This window comes from Oncorhynchus mykiss, chromosome 21 (assembly GCF_057628025.1).
Source record: "Oncorhynchus mykiss isolate SJ-2025 chromosome 21, ASM5762802v1, whole genome shotgun sequence".
Lineage (NCBI taxonomy): Eukaryota > Metazoa > Chordata > Actinopteri > Salmoniformes > Salmonidae > Oncorhynchus > Oncorhynchus mykiss.
This window is the reverse complement of record NC_143042.1, coordinates 29,892,985-29,913,813: the sequence shown is the minus strand read 5'-3', so window position 1 is coordinate 29,913,813 and position 20,829 is coordinate 29,892,985. Positions and strand designations below refer to the sequence as shown.

The following is a 20,829-nucleotide window of genomic DNA, read 5'->3' as shown; positions in this document are numbered from 1 at the left end:
AGCCAAAGAAATATCCGCCATGTTGGAGTCAACAGAAGTTAGAAATAACATTATAAATATTCACTTACCTTTGATCTTCATCAGAATGCACTCCCAGGAATCGCAGTTCGACAATAAATTACTGATTTTTTTTCTATAAAGATCCATAAAGTCCATAATTTATTTCCAAATAGCCACTTGTTGTTAGCACTACGTCCAGACAAAAACTCAAAGTTCCGTTACAGGTCGTAGAAACAAGTCAAACGATGTATGGAATCAATCTTTATGATGTTTTTAACATAAATCATCAATAATGTTCCAACCGGAGAATTCCATTGTCTGAAGAAAAGCACTGGAACGAGAGCTAACTCTGTCGGGACTGCGCTTCACGAGCCTGAGACACTCTGCCAGACCCATGACTCATTCAGCTCCCATTTCCCCCTCCTTTATAACAGAAGCCGGAAACAAGTTTCTAAAGAAGGTTGACATTTAGTGGAAGCCTTAGGAAGTGCAACTTGACCCCATAGACACTGTGTATTCGGTAGGCCAAGCTTTTAAAAACTACAAACCTCAGATTTCCCACTCCCTGGTTGGATTTTTCTCAGGTTTTCGCCTGCCATATGAGTTCTGTTATACTCACAGACATCATTCAAACAGTTTTAGAAACTTCAGATTGTTTTCTATCCAATGCTACTAATAATATGCATATATTAGCATCTGGGACAGAGTAGAAGGCAGTTCACTCTGGGCACGCTATTCATCCAAAAGTGAAAATGCTGCCCCCTATCCCAAAAAGGTTAAACACATTCAAATATATTTGAGATTCTTCAAATAGCCTCCCTTTGCCTTGATGACAGCTTTGCACACTCCTGGAATTCTCTCAACCAACTTCACCTGGAATGCTTTTCCAACAGTTTTGAAGGCATTCCCACATATGTTGAGCACTTGTTGGCTGCTTTTCCTTCACTCTGTGGTCCGACTCATCCCAAACCATCTCCATTTGGTTGAGGCCGGGATTGTGGAGGCCAGGTCATCTGATGCAGCACTCCATCACTCTCCTTCTTGGAGAAATAGCCCTTACACAGCATGGAGGTGTGTTAGTTCATTGTCCTGTTGGAAAAACAAATGATAGTTCCACTAAGCCCAAACCAGGTGTGATGGTGTATCGCTGCAGAATGCTGCAGAATGCTGTGGTAGCCATGCTGGTTAAGTGTGCATGGAATTCTAAATCAATCACTGACCGTGTAATCTGCAAAGCACCCCCGCACCATCACACCTCCTCCATGCTTTGCGGTGGGAAATACAAATGCAAGAGATCATCCGTTCACCCACACAGCATTTCACAAGGACAACTTTCCACTGGTCTAATGTCCATTGCTCATGTTTCTTGGCCAAAGCAAGTCTCTTCTTCTTATTGGTGTCCTTTAGTAGTTGTTTCTTTGCAGCAATTCGTCCTGATTCACACAGTCTCCTTTGAACAGTTGATGTTGAGATGTGTCTGTTACTTGAACTCCATGAAGCATTTATTTGGGGTGCCATTTCTGAGGCTGCTAACTCTAATGTACTTATCTTTCACAGAGGTAACTCTGGGTCTTCCATTCCTGTGGCGGTCGTCATGAGAGCCAGTTTCATCGTAGCGCTTGATGGTTTTTGAGACTGCACTTGAAGAAACCTGTTATTTGAAATGCATTCCAGGTGACTACCTCATGAAGCTGGTTGAGAGAATGCAAAGAGTAAGCCAACCTTCGCCTTGATGACAGCTTTGCAATTTGAAGACTCTCAAAATATATTTTGATTTAACACTTTTTTTATTTCATAGTTTTGATTTCTTCACTATTATTCTTCAATGTAGAAAATAGTACAAATAAAGAAAAACCCTTGAATGAGTAGGTGTTCTTAAACTTTAGGCCGGTAGTGTAATTGATTTTGCGTATTGATTTAAACAGAGTAAACGTTAACACTAGACAGGTCAATACCATGCTGATACAGAAATACCATGCTGAAGCCTTTATAATGTAGTGTCTAACTGACGATGCAAGGCTATGCTCGTTCCAGCAGAAAGGGAGAAGGAGAGAGACGGAGTTGGAGAACGAGAGACACAGCGGTTTATCTTAATAGCACAATGCATGAATTTTCCCTCAACGCTACTAACATAAACCTCACTCACATTCCCTTCTGCCAAAGTACACACACTATCTCTTTGTTTCTCTCTTTCCTCCTCACTTATTTCCTATTTCTCTCTGTCTCTCTCTCCATCCATCTTTCCGCCCCTTCTCGCTCTCTCACCCCTCTCTCTTTCTTCCCTCTCTCTCTCAATTCATTCTCTCCTGCCAATGAGTGTTGTGCAACTGACTTGCATAACGCAAACCTTTTTTATATACAGATTTTGTCCGTTATAAATAGAACGGATCTTCCAGGAATGGTTATAGGCATTTTTTTGGACCATGGAGCTAATTTTCTCTATCAGAAGAGAGGGGGGAGGGGGAGAGACAATTGTGTGCCGCCCTATGGGACTCCCAATCATGGCCGGTTGTGTTACAGCCTGGAATCAAACCAGGGTCAGTAGTGACGCCTCTAGCAATGACATGCTACGCCTTAGACCGCTGTGCCACTCGGGAGAGTGGGAGAGGCTGGGGGAGGGAGAGTGGGAGAGACTGGGGGAGAGAGAGAGAGACACTGGGGGAGGGAGAGACTGGGGGAGGGAGAGGTGGGGGGGGAAGAGACAGAGAAAGACTGCGGTAGAGAGAGAGCTGGAGGGAGAGAGAGGGACGGTGAAGGGAATGAGAAACTGGGGGAGAGAGACATGGGTGGGTGGGAGGGAGACGGAGGGAGTGAGAGACATGGGGAGGGACAGAGACACGGAGATGGGGAAGAGAGACGGAGGGAGATCGCTATATACGGGGAGGGACAGAGCGACACGGGGGAGGGAGAGACAGAGATGATGGGGAAGAGAGAGAGACGTGGGATGGAGAGAGAGAAACAGAGGGGGGAGGGAGAGAAAGACGGAGAGGGAGAGATGGGAGGGTGAGAGACAGGGAGGCGGGGGGAGAGAGAGACGTGGGAGAGACAGGGAAGAGAGAGACTGGGGGTGGAGGGGGAGAGCGAGAGAGACGAGGAGGGAGAGAGAGAGAGAGACGGAGAGCGGGAGAGGGAGACGGGGCAAGGGATAGAGAGTTGCATGGAGCGAGAGGGAGATGTGGGAGCGAGAGGGAGATGTGGGAGCGAGAGGGAGATGTGGGAGCGAGAGGGAGATGTGGGCGCGAGAGGGAGATGTGGGAGCGAGAGGGAGATGTGGGAGCGAGACGGGACGAGGGACAGAGTTGCAGGGGGAGGGAGGGAGAGAGACGGGGCGAGGGACAGAGTTGCTGGGGGCAGGGAGGGAGAGAGATGAGGGAGAGAAACGGTGGAAGGGAGAGACTGGGGGAGGGAGAGACACATAGTGATGGGGAGAGACCGAGAGAGGGAGAGACACAGAGTGATGGGGAGAGACCGAGAGAGACGAGATGGAGAGCGAGAGACAGAAAGAAACGGGGGGAAGGAGAGAGAGAGACGGGGGGAGAGGGAGAGACTGGGGGATGGATAGACTGGGAATGGTGAGAGGGAGACGGAAAGACGGGGCAAGGATAGAGAGACGAGGGGGAGAGAAGATGTAACCTTTAATTTGATTTGACCTTGAGATTGACACACTTCAATGCGAAATAAATGTTGAAATTGGGCCCTCCTGTCCCACAGTCAACGCTAATTTCTATAGCTATTAATTAAAGCTACTGGAAGAACATTCCCCTCTTTTTCTCCTCTCTCGCATTCTCTTCTCTCTCCCCGACTCGAGGCCTCTATTTCTCTTTACCCTCCTTTTCCCCCTTCTTCGTTCTCCTTTCTGTACGCTATCCCTTCTACTCCCCTCTCCGCTGTCCTCTACCCTCTTTCCTAACCTATTTATCACCTCTTCCTTCTCCTCTCTCTGCTCTCACTCCCTTCTGTCTTCTCTCCCCTTTTTATTTTATTTTATTTTATTTCACCTTTATTTAACCAGGTTGGCAAGTTGAGAACAAGTTCTCATTTACAATTGCGACCTAGCCAAGATAAAGCAAAGCAGTTCGACACATACAACGACACAGAGTTACACATGGAGTAAAACAAACATACAGTCAATAATACAGTATAAACAAGTCTATATACGATGTGAGCAAATGAGGTGAGATAAGGGAGGTAAAGGCAAAAAGGCCATGGTGGCAAAGTAAATACAATATAGCAAGTAAAACACTGGAATGGTAGATTTGCAATGGGAGAATGTGCAAAGTAGAAATAAAAATAATGGGGTGCAAAGGAGCAAAATAAATAAATAAATAAAATACAGTAGGGAAAGAGGTAGTTGTTTGGGCTAAATTATAGGTGGGCTATGTACAGGTGCAGTAATCTGTGAGCTGCTCTGACAGTTGGTGCTTAAAGCTAGTGAGGGAGATAAGTGTTTCCAGTTTCAGAGATTTTTGTAGTTCGTTCCAGTCATTGGCAGTCATGGAAGGAGAGGCGGCCAAAGAAAGAATTGGTTTTGGGGGTGACTAGAGAGATATACCTGCTGGAGCGTGTGCTACAGGTGGGAGATGCAATGGTGACCAGCGAGCTGAGATAAGGGGGGACTTTACCTAGCAGGGTCTTGTAGATGACATGGAGCCAGTGGGTTTGGCGACGAGTATGAAGCGAGGGCCAGCCAACGAGAGCGTACAGGTCGCAATGGTGGGTAGTATATGGGGCTTTGGTGACAAAACGGATTGCACTGTGATAGACTGCATCCAATTTGTTGAGTAGGGTATTGGAGGCTATTTTGTAAATGACATTGCCAAAGTCGAGGATTGGTAGGATGGTCAGTTTTACAAGGGTATGTTTGGCAGCATGAGTGAAGGATGCTTTGTTGCGAAATAGGAAGCCAATTCTAGATTTAACTTTGGATTGGAGATGTTTGATATGGGTCTGGAAGGAGAGTTTACAGTCTAACCAGACAAGTATTTGTAGTTGTCCACGTATTCTAAGTCAGAGCCGTCCAGAGTAGTAATGTTGGACAGGCGGGTAGGTACAGGTAGCGATCGGTTGAAGAGCATGCATTTAGTTTTACTTGTATTTAAGAGCAATTGGAGGCCACGGAAGGAGAGTTGTATGGCATTGAAGCTTGCCTGGAGGGTTGTTAACACAGTGTCCAAAGAAGGGCCAGAAGTATACAGAATGGTGTCGTCTGCGTAGAGGTGGATCAGAGACTCACCAGCAGCAAGAGCGACCTCATTGATGTATACAGAGAAGAGAGTCGGTCCAAGAATTGAACCCTGTGGCACCCCCATAGAGACTGCCAGAGGTCCGGACAGCAGACCCTCCGATTTGACACACTGAACTCTATCAGAGAAGTAGTTGGTGAACCAGGCGAGGCAATCATTTGAGAAACCAAGGCTGTCGAGTCTGCCGATGAGGATGTGGTGACTGACAGAGTCGAAAGCCTTGGCCAGATCAATGAATACGGCTGCACAGTAATGTTTCTTATCGATGGCGGTTAAGATATCATTTAGGACCTTGAGCGTGGCTGAGGTGCACCCATGACCAGCTCTGAAACCAGATTGCATAGCAGAGAAGGTATGGTGAGATTCGAAATGGTCGGTAATCTGTTTGTTGACTTGGCTTTCGAAGACCTTAGAAAGGCATGGTAGGATAGATATAGGTCTGTAGCAGTTTGGGTCAAGAGTGTCACCCCCTTTGAAGAGGGGGATGACCGCAGCTGCTTTCCAATCTTTGGGAATCTCAGATGACACGAAAGAGAGGTTGAACAGGCTAGTAATAGCGGTGGCAACAATTTTGGCAGATAATTTTAGAAAGAAAGGGTCCAGATTGTCTAGCCCGGCTGATTTGTAGGGGTCCAGATTTTGCAGCTCATTCAGAACATCAGCTGAGCAGATTTGGGAGAAGGAGAAATGGGGAAGGCTTGGGCGAGTTGTTGTGGGGGGTGCAGTGCTGTTGACCGGGGTAGGAGTAGCCAGGTGGAAAGCATGGCCAGCCGTAGAAAAATGCTTCTTGAAATTCTCAATTATGGTGGATTTATCAGTGGTGACAGTGTTTCCTATCTTCAGTGCAGTGGGCAGCTGGGTGTTCTTATTCTCCATGGACTTTTTTGAGTTAGTGTTGCAGGAAGCAAATTTCTGCTTGAAAAAGCTAGCCTTGGCTTTTCTAACTGCCTGTGTATAATGGTTTCTAGCTTCCCTGAACAGCTGCATATCACGGGGGCTGTTCGATGCTAATGCAGAACGCCATAGGATGTTTTTGTGTTGGTTAAGGGCAGTCAAGTCTGGGGAGAACCAAGGGCTATATCTGTTCCTGGTTCTAAATTTCTTGAATGGGGCATGTTTATTTGAGATGGTTAGGAAGGCATTTAAAAAAAATATCCAGGCATCCTCTACTGACGGGATGAGATCAATATCCTTCCAGGATACCCCGGCCAGGTCGATTAGAAAGGCCTGCTCGCTGAAGTGTTTCAGGGAGCGTTTTACAGTGATGAGTGGAGGTCGTTTGACTGCTGACCCATTACGGATGCAGGCAATGAGGCAGTGATCGCTGAGATCTTGGTTGAAAACAGCAGAGGTGTATTTAGAGGGCAAGTTGGTTAGGATGATATCTATGAGGGTGCCCGTGTTTAAGGCTTTGGGGAGGTACCTGGTAGGTTCATTGATAATTTGTGTGAGGTTGAGGGCATCAAGTTTAGATTGTAGGATGGCTGGGGTGTTAAGCATGTTCCAGTTTAGGTCGCCTAGCAGCACAAGCTCTGAAGATAGATGGGGGGCAATCAGTTCACATATGGTGTCCAGAGCACAGCTGGGGGCAGAGGGTGGTCTATAGCAGGCGGCAACGGTGAGAGACTTGTTTTTAGAGAGGTGGATTTTTAAAAGTAGAAGTTTGTTTGGGTACAGACCTGGATAGTAGGACAGAACTCTGCAGGCTATCTTTGCAGTAGATTGGAACACCGCCCCCTTTGGCAGTTCTATCTTGTCTGAAAATGTTGTAGTTTGGAATAAAATGTCTGAATTTTTGGTGGTCTTCCTAAGCCAGGATTCAGACACAGCTAGAACATCCGGGTTGGCAGAGTGTGCTAAAGCAAATCAAATCAAATCAAATCAAATTTTATTTGTCACATACACATGGTTAGCAGATGTTAATGCGAGTGTAGCGAAATGCTTGTGCTTCTAGTTTCGACAATGCAGTAATAACAAGTAATCAACAACAACTAACAATTCCAAAACTACAGTCTTGTACACAGTGTAAGGGGATAAAGAATATGTACATAAGGATATATGAATGAGTGATGGTACAGAGCAGCATAGGCAAGATACAGTAGATGGTATCGAGTACAGTATGTACAAATGAGATGAGTATGTAAACAAAGTGGCATAATTTAAAGTGGCTAGTGATACATGTATTACATAAGGATACAGTCGATGATATAGAGTACAGTATATACGTATGCATATGAGATGAATAATGTAGGGTAAGTAACATTATATAAGGTAGCATTGTTTAAAGTGGCTAGTGATATATTTACATCATTTCCCATCAATTCCCATTATTTTAAAGTGGCTGGAGTTGAGTCAGTGTCAGTGTGTTGGCAGCAGCCACTCAGTGTTAGTGCTGGCTGTTTAACAGTCTGATGGCCTTGAGATAGAAGCTGTTTTTCAGTCTCTCGGTCCCAGCTTTGATGCACCTGTACTGACCTCGCCTTCTGGATGATAGCGGGGTGAACAGGCAGTGGCTCGGGTGGTTGATGTCCTTGATGATCTTTATGGCCTTCCTGTGACATCGGGTGGTGTAGGTGTCCTGGAGGGCAGGTAGTTTGCCCCCGGTGATGCGTTGTGCAGACCTCACTACCCTCTGGAGAGCCTTACGGTTGAGGGCGGTGCAGTTGCCATACCAGGCGGTGATACAGCCCGCCAGGATGCTCTCGATTGTGCATCTGTAGAAGTTTGTGAGTGCTTTTGGTGACAAGCCGAATTTCTTCAGCCTCCTGAGGTTGAAGAGGCGCTGCTGCGCCTTCTTCACAATGCTGTCTGTGTGAGTGGACCAATTCAGTTTGTCTGTGATGTGTATGCCGAGGAACTTAAAACTTGCTACCCTCTCCACTACTGTTCCATCGATGTGGATAGGGGGGTGTTCCCTCTGCTGTTTCCTGAAGTCCACAATCATCTCCTTAGTTTTGTTGACAGTATTAAGCAGTGAATAGAACAAACTTAGGGAGGAGGCTTCTAATGTTAACATGCATGAAACCAAGGCTATTAAGGTTACAGAAGTCGTCAAAAGAGAGCGCCTGGGGAATAGGAGTGGAGCTAGGCACTGCAGGGCCTGGATTCACCTCTACATCGCCAGAGGAACAGAGTAGGAGTAGAATAAGGGTGCGGCTAAAAGCAATAAGAATTGGTCGTTTAGAGTGTCTGGAACAGAGAGTAAAAGGAGGTTTCTGGGGGCGATAAAATAGCATCAAAGTATAATGTACAGACAAAGGTAAGGTAGGATGTGAATACAGTGGAGGTAAACCTAGGTATTGAGTGGTGAAGAGAGAGATATTGTCTCTAGAAACATCATTGAAACCAGGAGATGTCATTGCATGTGTGGGTGGTGGAACTAATAGGTTGGATAAGGTATAATGAGCAGGACTAGAGGCTCTACAGTGAAATAAGCCAATAAACACTAACCAGAACAGCAATGGACAAGGCATATTGACATTAAGGAGAGGCATGCTCAGTCGAGTGATCAAAAGGGTCCAGTGAGTGGAGAGGTTGGTTGGGGGTCACGGCGATTTAAACAGCTAAATCGGTAGCAAGCTAGCATAGGAGCAAGCTAGCATAGAATGGAGGTCTGTTATTAGCCAACTCTTGCGTTCCATTAGTAGATTAGTGGGTTTCCGTGTGGTAGAGGGGATTAATCCAAATCACACAACAACAACAAAAATAAAAACAATAGATATAGTTATAGAGGCCCAAGAAGAAAAATAAAAAAATAAATTAAAATAAAATTAAAATTGTCCGATTGTCTATTCAGATAGCAGCCGATAAGATGGGCGCCCAGGCAACGTTGCGCCGGAGGAGCCAGCCGGACAATTCCCTCGGGTAGACAACGTCGGCAGTCCAACTGTGAAGGCCCGGTGGGGCTCCGGGTAGGCAGCAAAACGGGTCCGGATAGGTGACTGCAGCCCAGGAGTGATTGATGGAACTCTTCAGCTGGCTAGCTCCGGAACAATTGATGTTGGCTCCGGAATCGACGAAAGCCGATAGTCACACGGATAGCAGCTAGCTAGCTGTGAGATCCAGGTATGGATGTCCAGAGCCAGCGGCCGAAATCCGGTATGTTCCGTTCCGAGCCGCGCTGCGCTGCACCGCGCCGTACAAAACTGGCGATAGATTCTCGAGCCAAAGGACAGCCGATGACCACAAACCGTGGTTAGCTGAGTACTAACGATTAGCCAGTAAATAAGCTAACTAGCTTCAGATCCAGCTTCAGAGTATCTTCTGGACCAGCTTCTTGCTAGCTCCCGGCTAGCTTCTGGCTAATTTCTGGCTAGCCTCTCGGAGGATTACAGATCTGAGGTAAATAATACTTTTTTATATAAATATAAATTGGTGAAGCGGATTGCAGGAGAGTGTTCTGAAGATGAGTTTTTGGAAAATTAAAAATGTATGTGAAAAAAAAAAAGTTGTAAATATATCTAAATTAAATCTAAATCTAATATCTAAAATATATCTAAAATAAATATATCTATATCTATATATTTATATGCACGACAGGACGAGGACAAAAATTCGTCTGAACTACTATGCCATCTTGGGATGACTACTTTCCCTAACTCCTCACACACCTCTTCCCTATTTTATTTAACTTCCCAATCTCTCTTTACCCCCTTTTGCCTCATTTCACTAAAACATATTTTCCCTTTCACTCCTCCATGACAGAGAATCCAGTGGCTTCAGGCTGCTCTATGAAAATTATCCTAGCCCTTGTGTTCTTTAGCAGGAGGTTCAGAAGAGAGGTCAGAGGTTAGCGACAACGTTAGCGTCTTGGACGTGCTAGGCGTTTGAAGGTGGTAGCCACTTGGATGCATGAGCGATTTTGGACACAGTAGAATGCGTTGAGTCATAGATGGAAGTGGAGTGGAACCCCGGGACGGAACCCAGGAATCAGCGGGTTCTGTCTGTTAGTTGGCTGAACTGAAGCCCCATGTTGTTCTGATGGAGGATCAGATTACCATAACTGCTGACCTTAACATTTGTGGCAACGCCAAACTGACCGTGAGATCAGCAAGGGAATCATTGAAATAGCACACATAGAACAGGTCTGCCACTTCCTAGACTTGCTTTAAATGAGAATGACCGATCTGTAACTCACACTTCTATGTGAATTTAGTCAAGTCAACCAATAAGCTACAAATTGCCGCTTTAAATTAACCCTGGTTTAAAGTGAGTGAAAATCTGTAATCACCTGTTCTACTTAATGTGTGTGTGCTTCATTGTGTTATCGTAGCTAATCATTACAGCAATGGTTTTTAAAGAACAATAACAATGTTCTCAAGGACATGAGCAGGGGACCAGGGGAATGGAGAGAGAAAAAATTACTCTAGGCTGGTTGGTTACCATTCTGTTTCTGATTTATACAATGACTGTGTCCCAAATGGCACCCTATTCCATACATAGTCCATACCAGTTTTATTGCTTCTTTAATCAGGACAACAGTTTTCACTTGCAAAAGGGTTTTGTAATGATCAATTAGCCTTTTAAAATGATAAACTTGGATTAGCTAACACAATGTGCCATTGGAACACAGCAGTGATGGTTGCTGATAATGGGCGTCTGTACGCCTATGTAGATATTCCATTTTTTAAAATAATCAGTTTCCAGCTACAATAGTCGATTACAACATTAACAATGTCTACACTGTATTTCTGATCAATTTGATGTTTGTTTTTTATGGACAAAAAAATTGCTTTTCTTTCAAAAACAAGGACATTTCCAAGTGACCCCAAACTTTTGAATGGTAGTGTATATCTTTTTTAAAATCGTTGGACATAAATGACTGTAAAAATGCCAGCAAATCAGCTCCAAGTGGTTTTAATTTTGGAAGTATTCCCAATCGTAATAGAGAGATATACACTGAGTGTACAACTCTTTCCATGACAGACTGATCAGGTGAATCCAGGTGAAAACTATGATCCCTTATTGTCAGGGGAAAACTATGATCCCTTATTGTAAGTTCTTAAATTCACTTCAGTCAGTGTCGATGAAGAGGAGGAGAGAGATTAAAGAATGATTTTTAAGCCTTCAGAAAATTGAGACATGGATTGTGTGAAGCACACGTACACACTTACAAAATGTAATGTACAGTTGCGCTTAAACATAGACACATGCATGACACACACCGACCCACTCCCTCACACACACACAATCCAGGTCTCTGGGCCTGGCTTTGAGTTACATGGCTGGCTTCTCTTCCATAATCACCTTTAATAAGACTTGGTAAAATCCTGCGTTGTGAACACACACACACACTCCCTGGGCCATGGCCGGTGCTTGGTGTCCGGAGGTAACACTACTACATTGTTCCCTACTTCCTTGATGGCGTTCCTGAGATCTGTGGGGCTTTGTCGATTTGTGTGTGTTCCTGTCCTGGCTATGGGAAGAGTTAATGACATATTAATCCTGTAATAGGGGTTTTTCTAATGGGAGGGAAGGATTACACACACACACACACACTTGCACACACTGCAGTCTCCACTCCACTGCTGTAAACATCTGTTAACTTCTTGACGCTACCCATCCCTTTAGCGGGATAATTGTTATCAACAACCGCTGAATTGCATAGTGCCACATTCAAATAATATTAAAAAAAATATTTATATTAATTAAATCACAAGTGCAATATAGCAAAACACAGTTTAGCATTTTGTTAATCCAACTGTCGTGTCAGATTTTGAAAATATGCTTTCCAGCGAAAGCAATCCAAGTGTTTGTGTAAGTTTATCGATCGCTCGACAAAACATTATGAACACCTAGCATCAAGTAGCTTGGTCACGAAAATCAGAAAAGCAATCAAATTAATCGTTTACCTTTGATCTTCGGATGTTTTCAGTCACGAGACTCCAAGTTACACAATAAATGTTCCTTTTGTTCCATAAAGATTATTTTTATATCCAAAATACCTCAGTTTGTTTGGTGCGTTATGTTCAGAAATCCACAGGAAAGAGCGGTCACGACAACGCAGACAAATTCCAAATAGTATCCGTAATGTCCACAGAAACATGTCAAACGTTTTTTATAATCAATCCTCAGGTTGTTTTTAAAATATATAATCGATAATATATCAATCGCAACTGTCTTTTTCAGTAGGAGAGGGAAAGGCAATGGCTGCCCAAACTCTGTTGCGCCAAGCAAAACGCTGCTGGCACCCGGCCATACAATGACGCAATGTTATCTTTCTCACTCATTTTTCAAAATAAAAGCCTGAAACTATGTCTAAAGACTGTTGACACCTTGAGGAAGCGATAGGAAAAGCAATCTGGTTGATATCCCTTTAAATGGAGCAAAGGCAGGCTATGGAACATGGAGTTTTCAAAATAGAAGCCACTTCCTGGTTAGATTTTCCTCAGGGTTTCGCCTGCAATATCAGTTCTGTTATACTCAGACAATATTTTGACAGTTTTGGAAACTTGTGAGTGTTTTCTATCCTAATCTGTCAATTATATGCATATTCTAGCATCTGGTCTTGAGAAATAGGCCGTTTACTTTGGGAACGTTATTTTTCCAAACATAAAAATAGTGCCCCCTAGCTTCAAAAGGTTAATAACAAATAGTCTGGCGAAGGCCTACAAAGACACCAATAGCCCACTTTTACGTTCTCTTTCATGCCATGCACTCTCATGCTACTGTCAAGAGTATGGAGACGCACCCCATGTCTGGCTATATTAGATTGAGGCCCAGCCAGCCACTGTTTTGGAGAACCCAGATACTTCCAGTAAGTAGAATGTGCCAGAATCTTGTTTTATGCTAGTGATTCCTCATGAAACACAGACAAATAAGACCATGATTTTGAGGATTTTCACTAAATGTAATCCATAGAATAGCCCATTGGAGAAAGCACTGTTGACATATATTTGACATATGTATCTAAAAGCATAATTACAAAATAATTTATCAAAGTTGGCATATTTGTGAAATTTTGGCCTTACCAGGGCCTCTTTTAAGACTCCATAGTGTTTAGTCTGTAAGTGCTACATAGCAAACATTTGTGTCATATGAAAATGTAAGTAAGCATTACCGAGTGAATGTGAAAATGGATTCAAAATGGCCACCGTCTGCTGGTGATTTACAGAATGTGCAATGATGCAAGTAAAAGGAGGGCTGTGATTGGATACATTGCCTAATATACCAATTTCTGTATATAAAATGGGCGATAAAACTTTAAAACTAGCAGGGATCCCACTCGGGAACATTGATATACCTGTAGAGTATATTATGTTAAACAATATATTGATAATTTTGCCAAATCCAAATGGTATATTTTCTATATTTATGTTTATATATTTCATTATTCATAAATTAACCTTTTCACGTGTGAGTTCCAAATATCTCTAACGTGATGTCAGAATGCACTCAACTGTTCTAAAATGTGATTGTTACACAACATGAACGTTAACCCACCCTGCCCTCAAACCAAGCCACACGCTGCCTGCAAATTATCTATAGGCTATATTTAAACTTGTCAATTTGAAATTATTTTACAATAAGTTTTATTTTCTAACAACAGTTTGAATTTAGGTATGTTCCGCCTCCTCATTATTTCAAAAAGATGTAGCCCATTTCACTGTTGTGGACAATTTGTTTGAGGCTTGACTCTTTTTGATGACAGCGCAAGCAACACCCTAGTCTTTCCCCAGATCAAGTATGCAGACATTTACACAGTCTAGTACAAACGTTTTCCCCTTGGCACATTTTCTGGCTGGCACTCGCATTGCCTTCATTTTTGTCCTTACAAATAATAACTTTGGACATGTGTGCATTCCAATCAAAGGAAGTCCTTTATTTTCTGTATATCGTCTTGTCATTTCGATTGTAGCCTACCGTATATATGTGTGGATCATAATGTACAGTTGAAGTCGGACGTTTACATACGTTTACATACATTAAAGTTAATTATAAGTGAAATAATCTGTCTGTAAACAATTGTTGGAAAAATTACTTGTGTCATGCACAAAGTAGATGTCCTAACCAACTTACCAAAACTATAGTTTGTTAACAAGAAATTTGTGGAGTGGTTGAAAAACAAGTTTTAATGACTTCAACCTAAGTGTATGTAAACTTCCGACTTCAACTGTATTTACTGTTTTCATAATGTATTTACGTTTTCAAGTTCTGGTGACAAATCATGCATTCCTATTCATCCATAGATTGTAATGTACACACATGATGTGTGTAAAATAATTTTTTGAAGGTTGTACTGATTATGATGACCTAATGCTAAGGATGGCCTAGGAATGCCAGGTATGTGGGGCACCATGTTTGTTGACATTATACAATGCATTCTGGTTGTCACGTAAACGTCTGTTGAACCAAAGATGTTATAACAAAATGAGGTGAGGGATGATTCACTCATCTTTCGAGTAAACTTCCGTAAGTGAATGATGGGAAGTGAGTGATGGTAGATGACACACCCCCTTCAACATGCATACTACAAACAGATCAAACTCATCTAGTCTCATCTTATCTTTGGTTGAACAGAAAAATGAAACATGGCGGTGTCCACAAACTACCCATCGGATTACTTTCTATTTTTGGAAAGAGTTATATGAAATGATTTTGATCAATGGTAAGCTCACCCGTAATTTCTATTGTCTAATTAATATTATGGTTTCTGTCAGCCGAGAGTTAGTTGAATATGACCGCTTGTGTTAAGTCAATCTTTCCTCAGTTAGCACTAGGACTAATGTGGCCTACATTTTACGGTTTCCACGTCTGTGGATGTCTGAACATTGCATCCAAAAATAAAATGGTCACATTTGTAAGGATTGTTTGCGCAAAATGTTTGTAAAAAACAGTGTTGCCAGCTCAAACGCTGACTGTTGGGTCAATTGAAGCTGCGCGTTCTTAATACATTCTAGTCACTGTGGTTTGAGTGTACTCTGCAGGGACCACTGTAGAATGATCCCACCCTGTTTTGGTACGCGTCAAATTAATGTAAAATAAAACGTTTTCTTGAAATCAAAAACAGATGAAACATTATGGAGTCCTGGAAAGGCCAAAATGTCATAAATATACACATTTTTATCAATTATTTCCCAATTATGCGTTTAGATACTTTTTTGCCCCACTGTATATACTGTATTTAGTCAGCCACCAATTGTGCAAGTTCTCCCACTTAAAGATGAGAGAGGCCTGTAATTTTCATCATAGGTACACTTCAACTATGACAGACAAAATGAGGGGAAAAAATCCAGAAAATCGTAGGATTTTTAATGAATTTATTTGCAAATTATGGTGGAAAATAAGTATTTGGTCACCTACAAACAAGCAAGATTTCTGGCTCTCACAGACCTGTAACTTCTTCTTTAAGAGGCTCCTCTGTCCTCCACTCGTTACCTGTATTAATGGCACCTGTTTGAACTTGTTATCAGTATAAAAGACAACTGTCCACAACCTCAAACAGTCACACTCCAAACTCCACTATGGCCAAGACCAAAGAGCTGTCAAAGGACACCAGAAACAAAATTGTAGACCTGCACCAGGCTGGGAAGACTGAATCTGCAATAGGTAAGCAGCTTGGTTTGAAGAATTCAACTGTGGGAGCAATTATTAGGAAATGGAAGACATACAAGACCACTGATAATCTCCCTCGCTCTGGGGCTCCACGCAAGACCTCACTCCGTGGGGTCAAAATGATCACAAGAACGGTGAGCAAAAATCCCAGAACCACACAGGGGGACCTAGTGAATGACCTGCAGAGAGCTGGGACCAAAGTAACAAAGCCTACCATCAGTAATACACTACGCCGCCAGGGACTCAAATCCTGCAGTGCCAGACGTGTCCCCCTGCTTAAGCCAGTACATGTCCAGGCCCGTCTGAAGTTTGCTAGAGAGCATTTGGATGATCCAGAAGAAGATTGGGAGAATGTCATATGGTCGGATGAAACCAAAATATAACTTTTTGGTAAAAACTCAACTCGTCGTGTTTGGAGGACAAAGAATGCTGAGTTGCATCCAAAGAACACCATACCTACTGTGAAGCATGGGGGGTGGAAACATCATGCTTTGGGGGCTGTTTTTCTGCAAAGGGACCAGGACGACTGATCCGTGTAAAGGAAAGAATGAATGGGGCCATGTATCGTGAGATTTTGAGTGAAAACCTCCTTCCATCAGCAAGGGCATTGAAGATGAAACGTGGCTGGGTCTTTCACCATGACAATGATCCCAAACACACCGCCCGGGCAACGAAGGAGTGGCTTCGTAAGAAGCATTTCAAGGTCCTGGAGTGGCCTAGCCAGTCTCCAGATCTCAACCCCATAGAAAGTGTTTGGAGGGAGTTGAAAGTCTGTTGCCCAGCAACAGCCCCAAAACATCACTGCTCTAGAGGAGATCTGCATGGAGGAATGGACCAAAATACCAGCAACAGTGTGTGAAAACCTTGTGAAGACTTACAGAAAACATTTGACCTCTGTCATTGCCAACAAAGGGTATATAACAAAGTATTGAGAAACTTTTGTTATTGACCAAATACTTACTTTACACCATAATTTGCAAATAAATTCATTAAAAATCCTACAATGTGATTTTCTGGAGAAAAACTATTCTCATTTTGTCTGAAAATTACAGGCGCCTCTCATCTTTTTAAGTGGGAGAACTTGCACAATTTGTGGCTGACTAAATACTATTTTGCCCCACTGTATGTCAACAATTACTAATCATGATTTGGGGAATTTTCATGAAATATAATCCATAGGTCTTTTTTGTTCTTGATTGGGTTTCGTGAGGAATCACTCCCATGTCCCCCTCTCCTCCCTCACTCCCCCTTTATTAGGAGGATAGAGAACCATTCAAACGTCAACAATATGTCTGAGAGAATATGCGTGATGCTGAGCAGTTCCGTACCCCTGGCCACAAATTACACACACACTCAATTACACACAAATTACACACAGACGCAAACGTAATACAGAAATTAACTGCAGGGATCTGAGTGGGGGATAGAATGAGTCTGAGTCTCAGATAGAGAGAAAGACCAAAAGAGAGGAAGAAAGGAGAGAAATTTGAGTATTTCCTGTGTGCCCTGGAGGAGTGGTTGGTTTATTGGCCTATTAGATATCTGGGATATGGGTGTATGTTCGAGTTCATTCCAGGAGAATCCAACCGCTAGTTAAGCAGTCTGTGAATGACATTGAAACTGTTGTTAAGGATGACACATTCCAGACATAATGAAAGCACTAACATTCATAAAATGACCGATCCTTTATTACAATCTTGTTCTCGGTCTGCCATCATCGACGCAATCTCTCATTGATTGTGACATTCAAAGTACCTATGAATGCCATATGTCACACTTATAACACTTACACTACCTCTCCGAAAATATGTTTTCTTTGTTCCTTCCCTGTAGGTGCGTAGCCAGGGCTTAACAGAGGAGCTAAAGTTTCTGCCTGTTGAATGCTTTATATCACTCTATGCATTGCTTATATGGCTTTATGTCGCTAAGTCTTTTCTATTCTCTCCTCCCTGTAGATGCATCGCATTCCAGGTCAAATAGCCCTTACACAGCCTGGATGTGTGATGGTTAATTATCCTGTTGAAAAGCAAATGAGAGTCCCACTAAGCGCAAACCAGATGTGATGGCGTATCGAAAGTTTGCCTTGAATTGTAAATAAATCACAGACAGTGTCACCAGCAAAGCACCATCACACCTCCTCCATGCTTCACGGTGGGAACCACATATGTGGAGATTATCTGTTCATCTACTCTGCATCTCACAAAGACATGGCGTTTGGAAGCAAAAATCTCAAATTTGGACTCATCAGACCAAAGGACTTATTTCCACTGGTCTAATGTCCATTGCTCGAGTTTCTTGGCCCAAGCAAGTCTCTTCTTTTTATTGGTCCTTTATTGGTGGTTTCTTTGCAGCAAATCGACCATGAAGGCTTGCTTCACGGATTTGAGGTCAGGTGATTTTGGGGCGGCAGGTAGCCTAGTGGTTAGAGCGTTGGGCCAGTAACCGAAAGGTTACTAGATCGAATCCCCGAGCTGACAAGCTAAAAATCTGTCTTTCTGCCTCTGAACAAGGCCACAACCCACTGTTCCTAGATAAGAATTTGTTCTTAACTGACTTGCCAGGTTAAATAAACTTTTTTTTTTTAAACGCCAGGGCGTTACAGAGCAGTTGAAGTGTATCAGTCTGCCAAATGCTTTGTTACTGCTACGTACGCTTATAACACTATAACACTATCTCTCGTAACCCAAGTTTTTATATTATTTCCTCCCTGTAGGTGCGTAGCCAGGGAGTAACAGAGGAGCTGAAGTGTCTCAGTCTGTTAAATGCTCTGGATAAAGACCAAGACATCCCAGAGAACCTGGCTCAGCTGTTTGGAGAGCCCTGCATCAAACTGGCCGAGGGCATCAAGGCTTACATCTCTAAGGTAAGAAGAACACAAATGTAGTGCTCAATGGCAACCTATTCCCTGGATAGTGCACTACAATAGGACCCTGCATCAAACTGGCCGAGGGCATCAAAACCTACAGTACCAGTCAAAAGTTTGGACACACCTACTCATTCAAGGATTTTTCTTTATTTTTACTATTTTCTACATTGTAGAATAATAGTGACAACATCAAAACTATGAAATAACATATATGGAATCAAGTAGTAACCAAAAAAGTGATAAATACATCAAAATATATTTGAGATTCTTCAAATAGCTACCCTTTGCCTTGATGACAGCTTTGCACACGCTCTGCATTCTCTAAACCAGCTTCACCTGGAATGCTTTTCCAACATTCATGCTTCACGGTGGGAACCACATATGTGGAGATGATCTGTTCATCTACTCTGCGTCTCACAAAGACATGGCGTTTGGAACCAAAAATCTCAAATTTGGACTCATCAGACCAAAGGACATATTTCCACTGGTCTAATGTCCATTGCTCGTGTTTCTTGGCCCAAGCAAGTCTCTTCTTTTTATTGGTCCTTTATTGGTGGTTTCTTTGCAGCAAATCGAATTCATGCAGTCTCCTCTGAACAGTTGATGTTGAGATGTGTCTGTAACTTGAACTGTGAAGCATTTATTTGGGATGTAATTTCTGAGGCTGATAAGTCTAATGAACTTATCTTCTGCTGCAGAGATACCTCTGGGTCTTCCTTTCATGTGGCGGTCCTCATGAGAGCCAATTTCACCATAGCATTTTAATGGTTTTTTTGACTGCACTTGAAGAAATGTTCAAAGTTATTGGAATTTCCCGCACCTTCATGACTTTGCTTATTTGAGCTGTTCTTGCCCTAATATGGACTTGGTATTTTACCAAATAGGTCTATCTACCTTGTCACAACACAACTGAAATGGCTCAAACGCATTGAGAAGGAAAGAAATTCCACAAATTAACTTTTATCAAAGCGCACGCCTGTTAACTCTTGTGTTTTTTCCATGTTTTTGTTAATTACCCAATGTTCGCGTGTCTGATGGACACACAACATTTATTGGGTTTTTAAAACAATACAGCCATAACGAGATGTTGACTGATATCAATTACAAGCTATTTGGGGGCGGCAGGGTAGCCTAGTGGTTAGAGCGTTGGACTAGTAACCGGAAGGTTGCAAGTTCAAACCCCCGAGCTGGCAAGGTACAAATCTGTCGTTCTGCCCCTGAACAGGCAGTTAACCCACTGTTCCTAGGCCGTCATTGAAAATAAGAATTTGTTCTTAACTGACTTGCGTAGTTAAATAAAGGTTAAAAAATAATAATTTAGACATGGTTAATATTTGCCATTTACCTCTGCCAGATTAAATGTATCAATAAAAGCACTATTCGTTTATTTAAAATGAAAAAACTTAACATCAAGACAACGGTAGAATAAGTCATGTTTATCTCATGTTTATCTTGAACAAGTATTTTCATCACTATTGATGTTTATTGCTTGGAACTGAACTAACTGGAAGGACCCATTTTACATACAGTATTTTATGGAAATTATAAATGAGCCCCATTGAACACAAATTAAGGCCTGTCTACACACCACATGAGGGACAGATTTGTTTTGCTGTGTGTGTGTGTTACAAATGTATTTCTTGCACTTGATGCATGTGTACTGTCTTCCTGTCCTTCTTGGGTCCACACACATCACAGTGCTTCTTCTTGTTGCTACAATCTAGAATGATGAAAACACTTCAGGAATTTTAGTAACATCTCACTCACATGTACAGTTACTGCAGGCCAAGGTAAGAGAGTCAGACACAAACACATGCAACAACATCACCCACACTTTCTTCCGGTATTGGAGGTGTTATTTCTGTGGGTCGGGCGGATGGGGCACCAGCATCCTCCTCCTGAATCCTCCTCACGATGGCTGCAGATGCTGGGGTCCTTGGGATATGTTGCCTCTGGATTTGAGGTCTTACCAATGCCTTGCCCAGCTCATCGCGAAAGAGCCATACTGATTGATTGTGGTAAGGAGCCACACATGCAAAGTATTTATTTGTTATGTCCCTCCCCCAATTTGCACCTGGCTGTGGTAGTGTGGGAAATACAGAATTGTTTACAATGTATCGAAATAATGTATTGTAATAAGTGTGCAGGGTCCCGCAAGACATGTGT

General features: G+C 42.7%; 1 protein-coding gene across 1 annotated transcript in view; it reads left to right on the top strand.

Moving 5' to 3' along the window:
• The window catches only part of LOC110500333 (tumor necrosis factor ligand superfamily member 10), an 87,430-nt gene that overhangs the window by 11,246 nt on the left and 55,355 nt on the right, over positions 1-20,829 (top strand). The window contains exon 2 of the mRNA XM_021577646.3: positions 18,511-18,660. Coding sequence (XP_021433321.2) covers positions 18,511-18,660 — 150 coding nt within the window. The remainder of the gene's footprint in view (positions 1-18,510; positions 18,661-20,829) is intronic.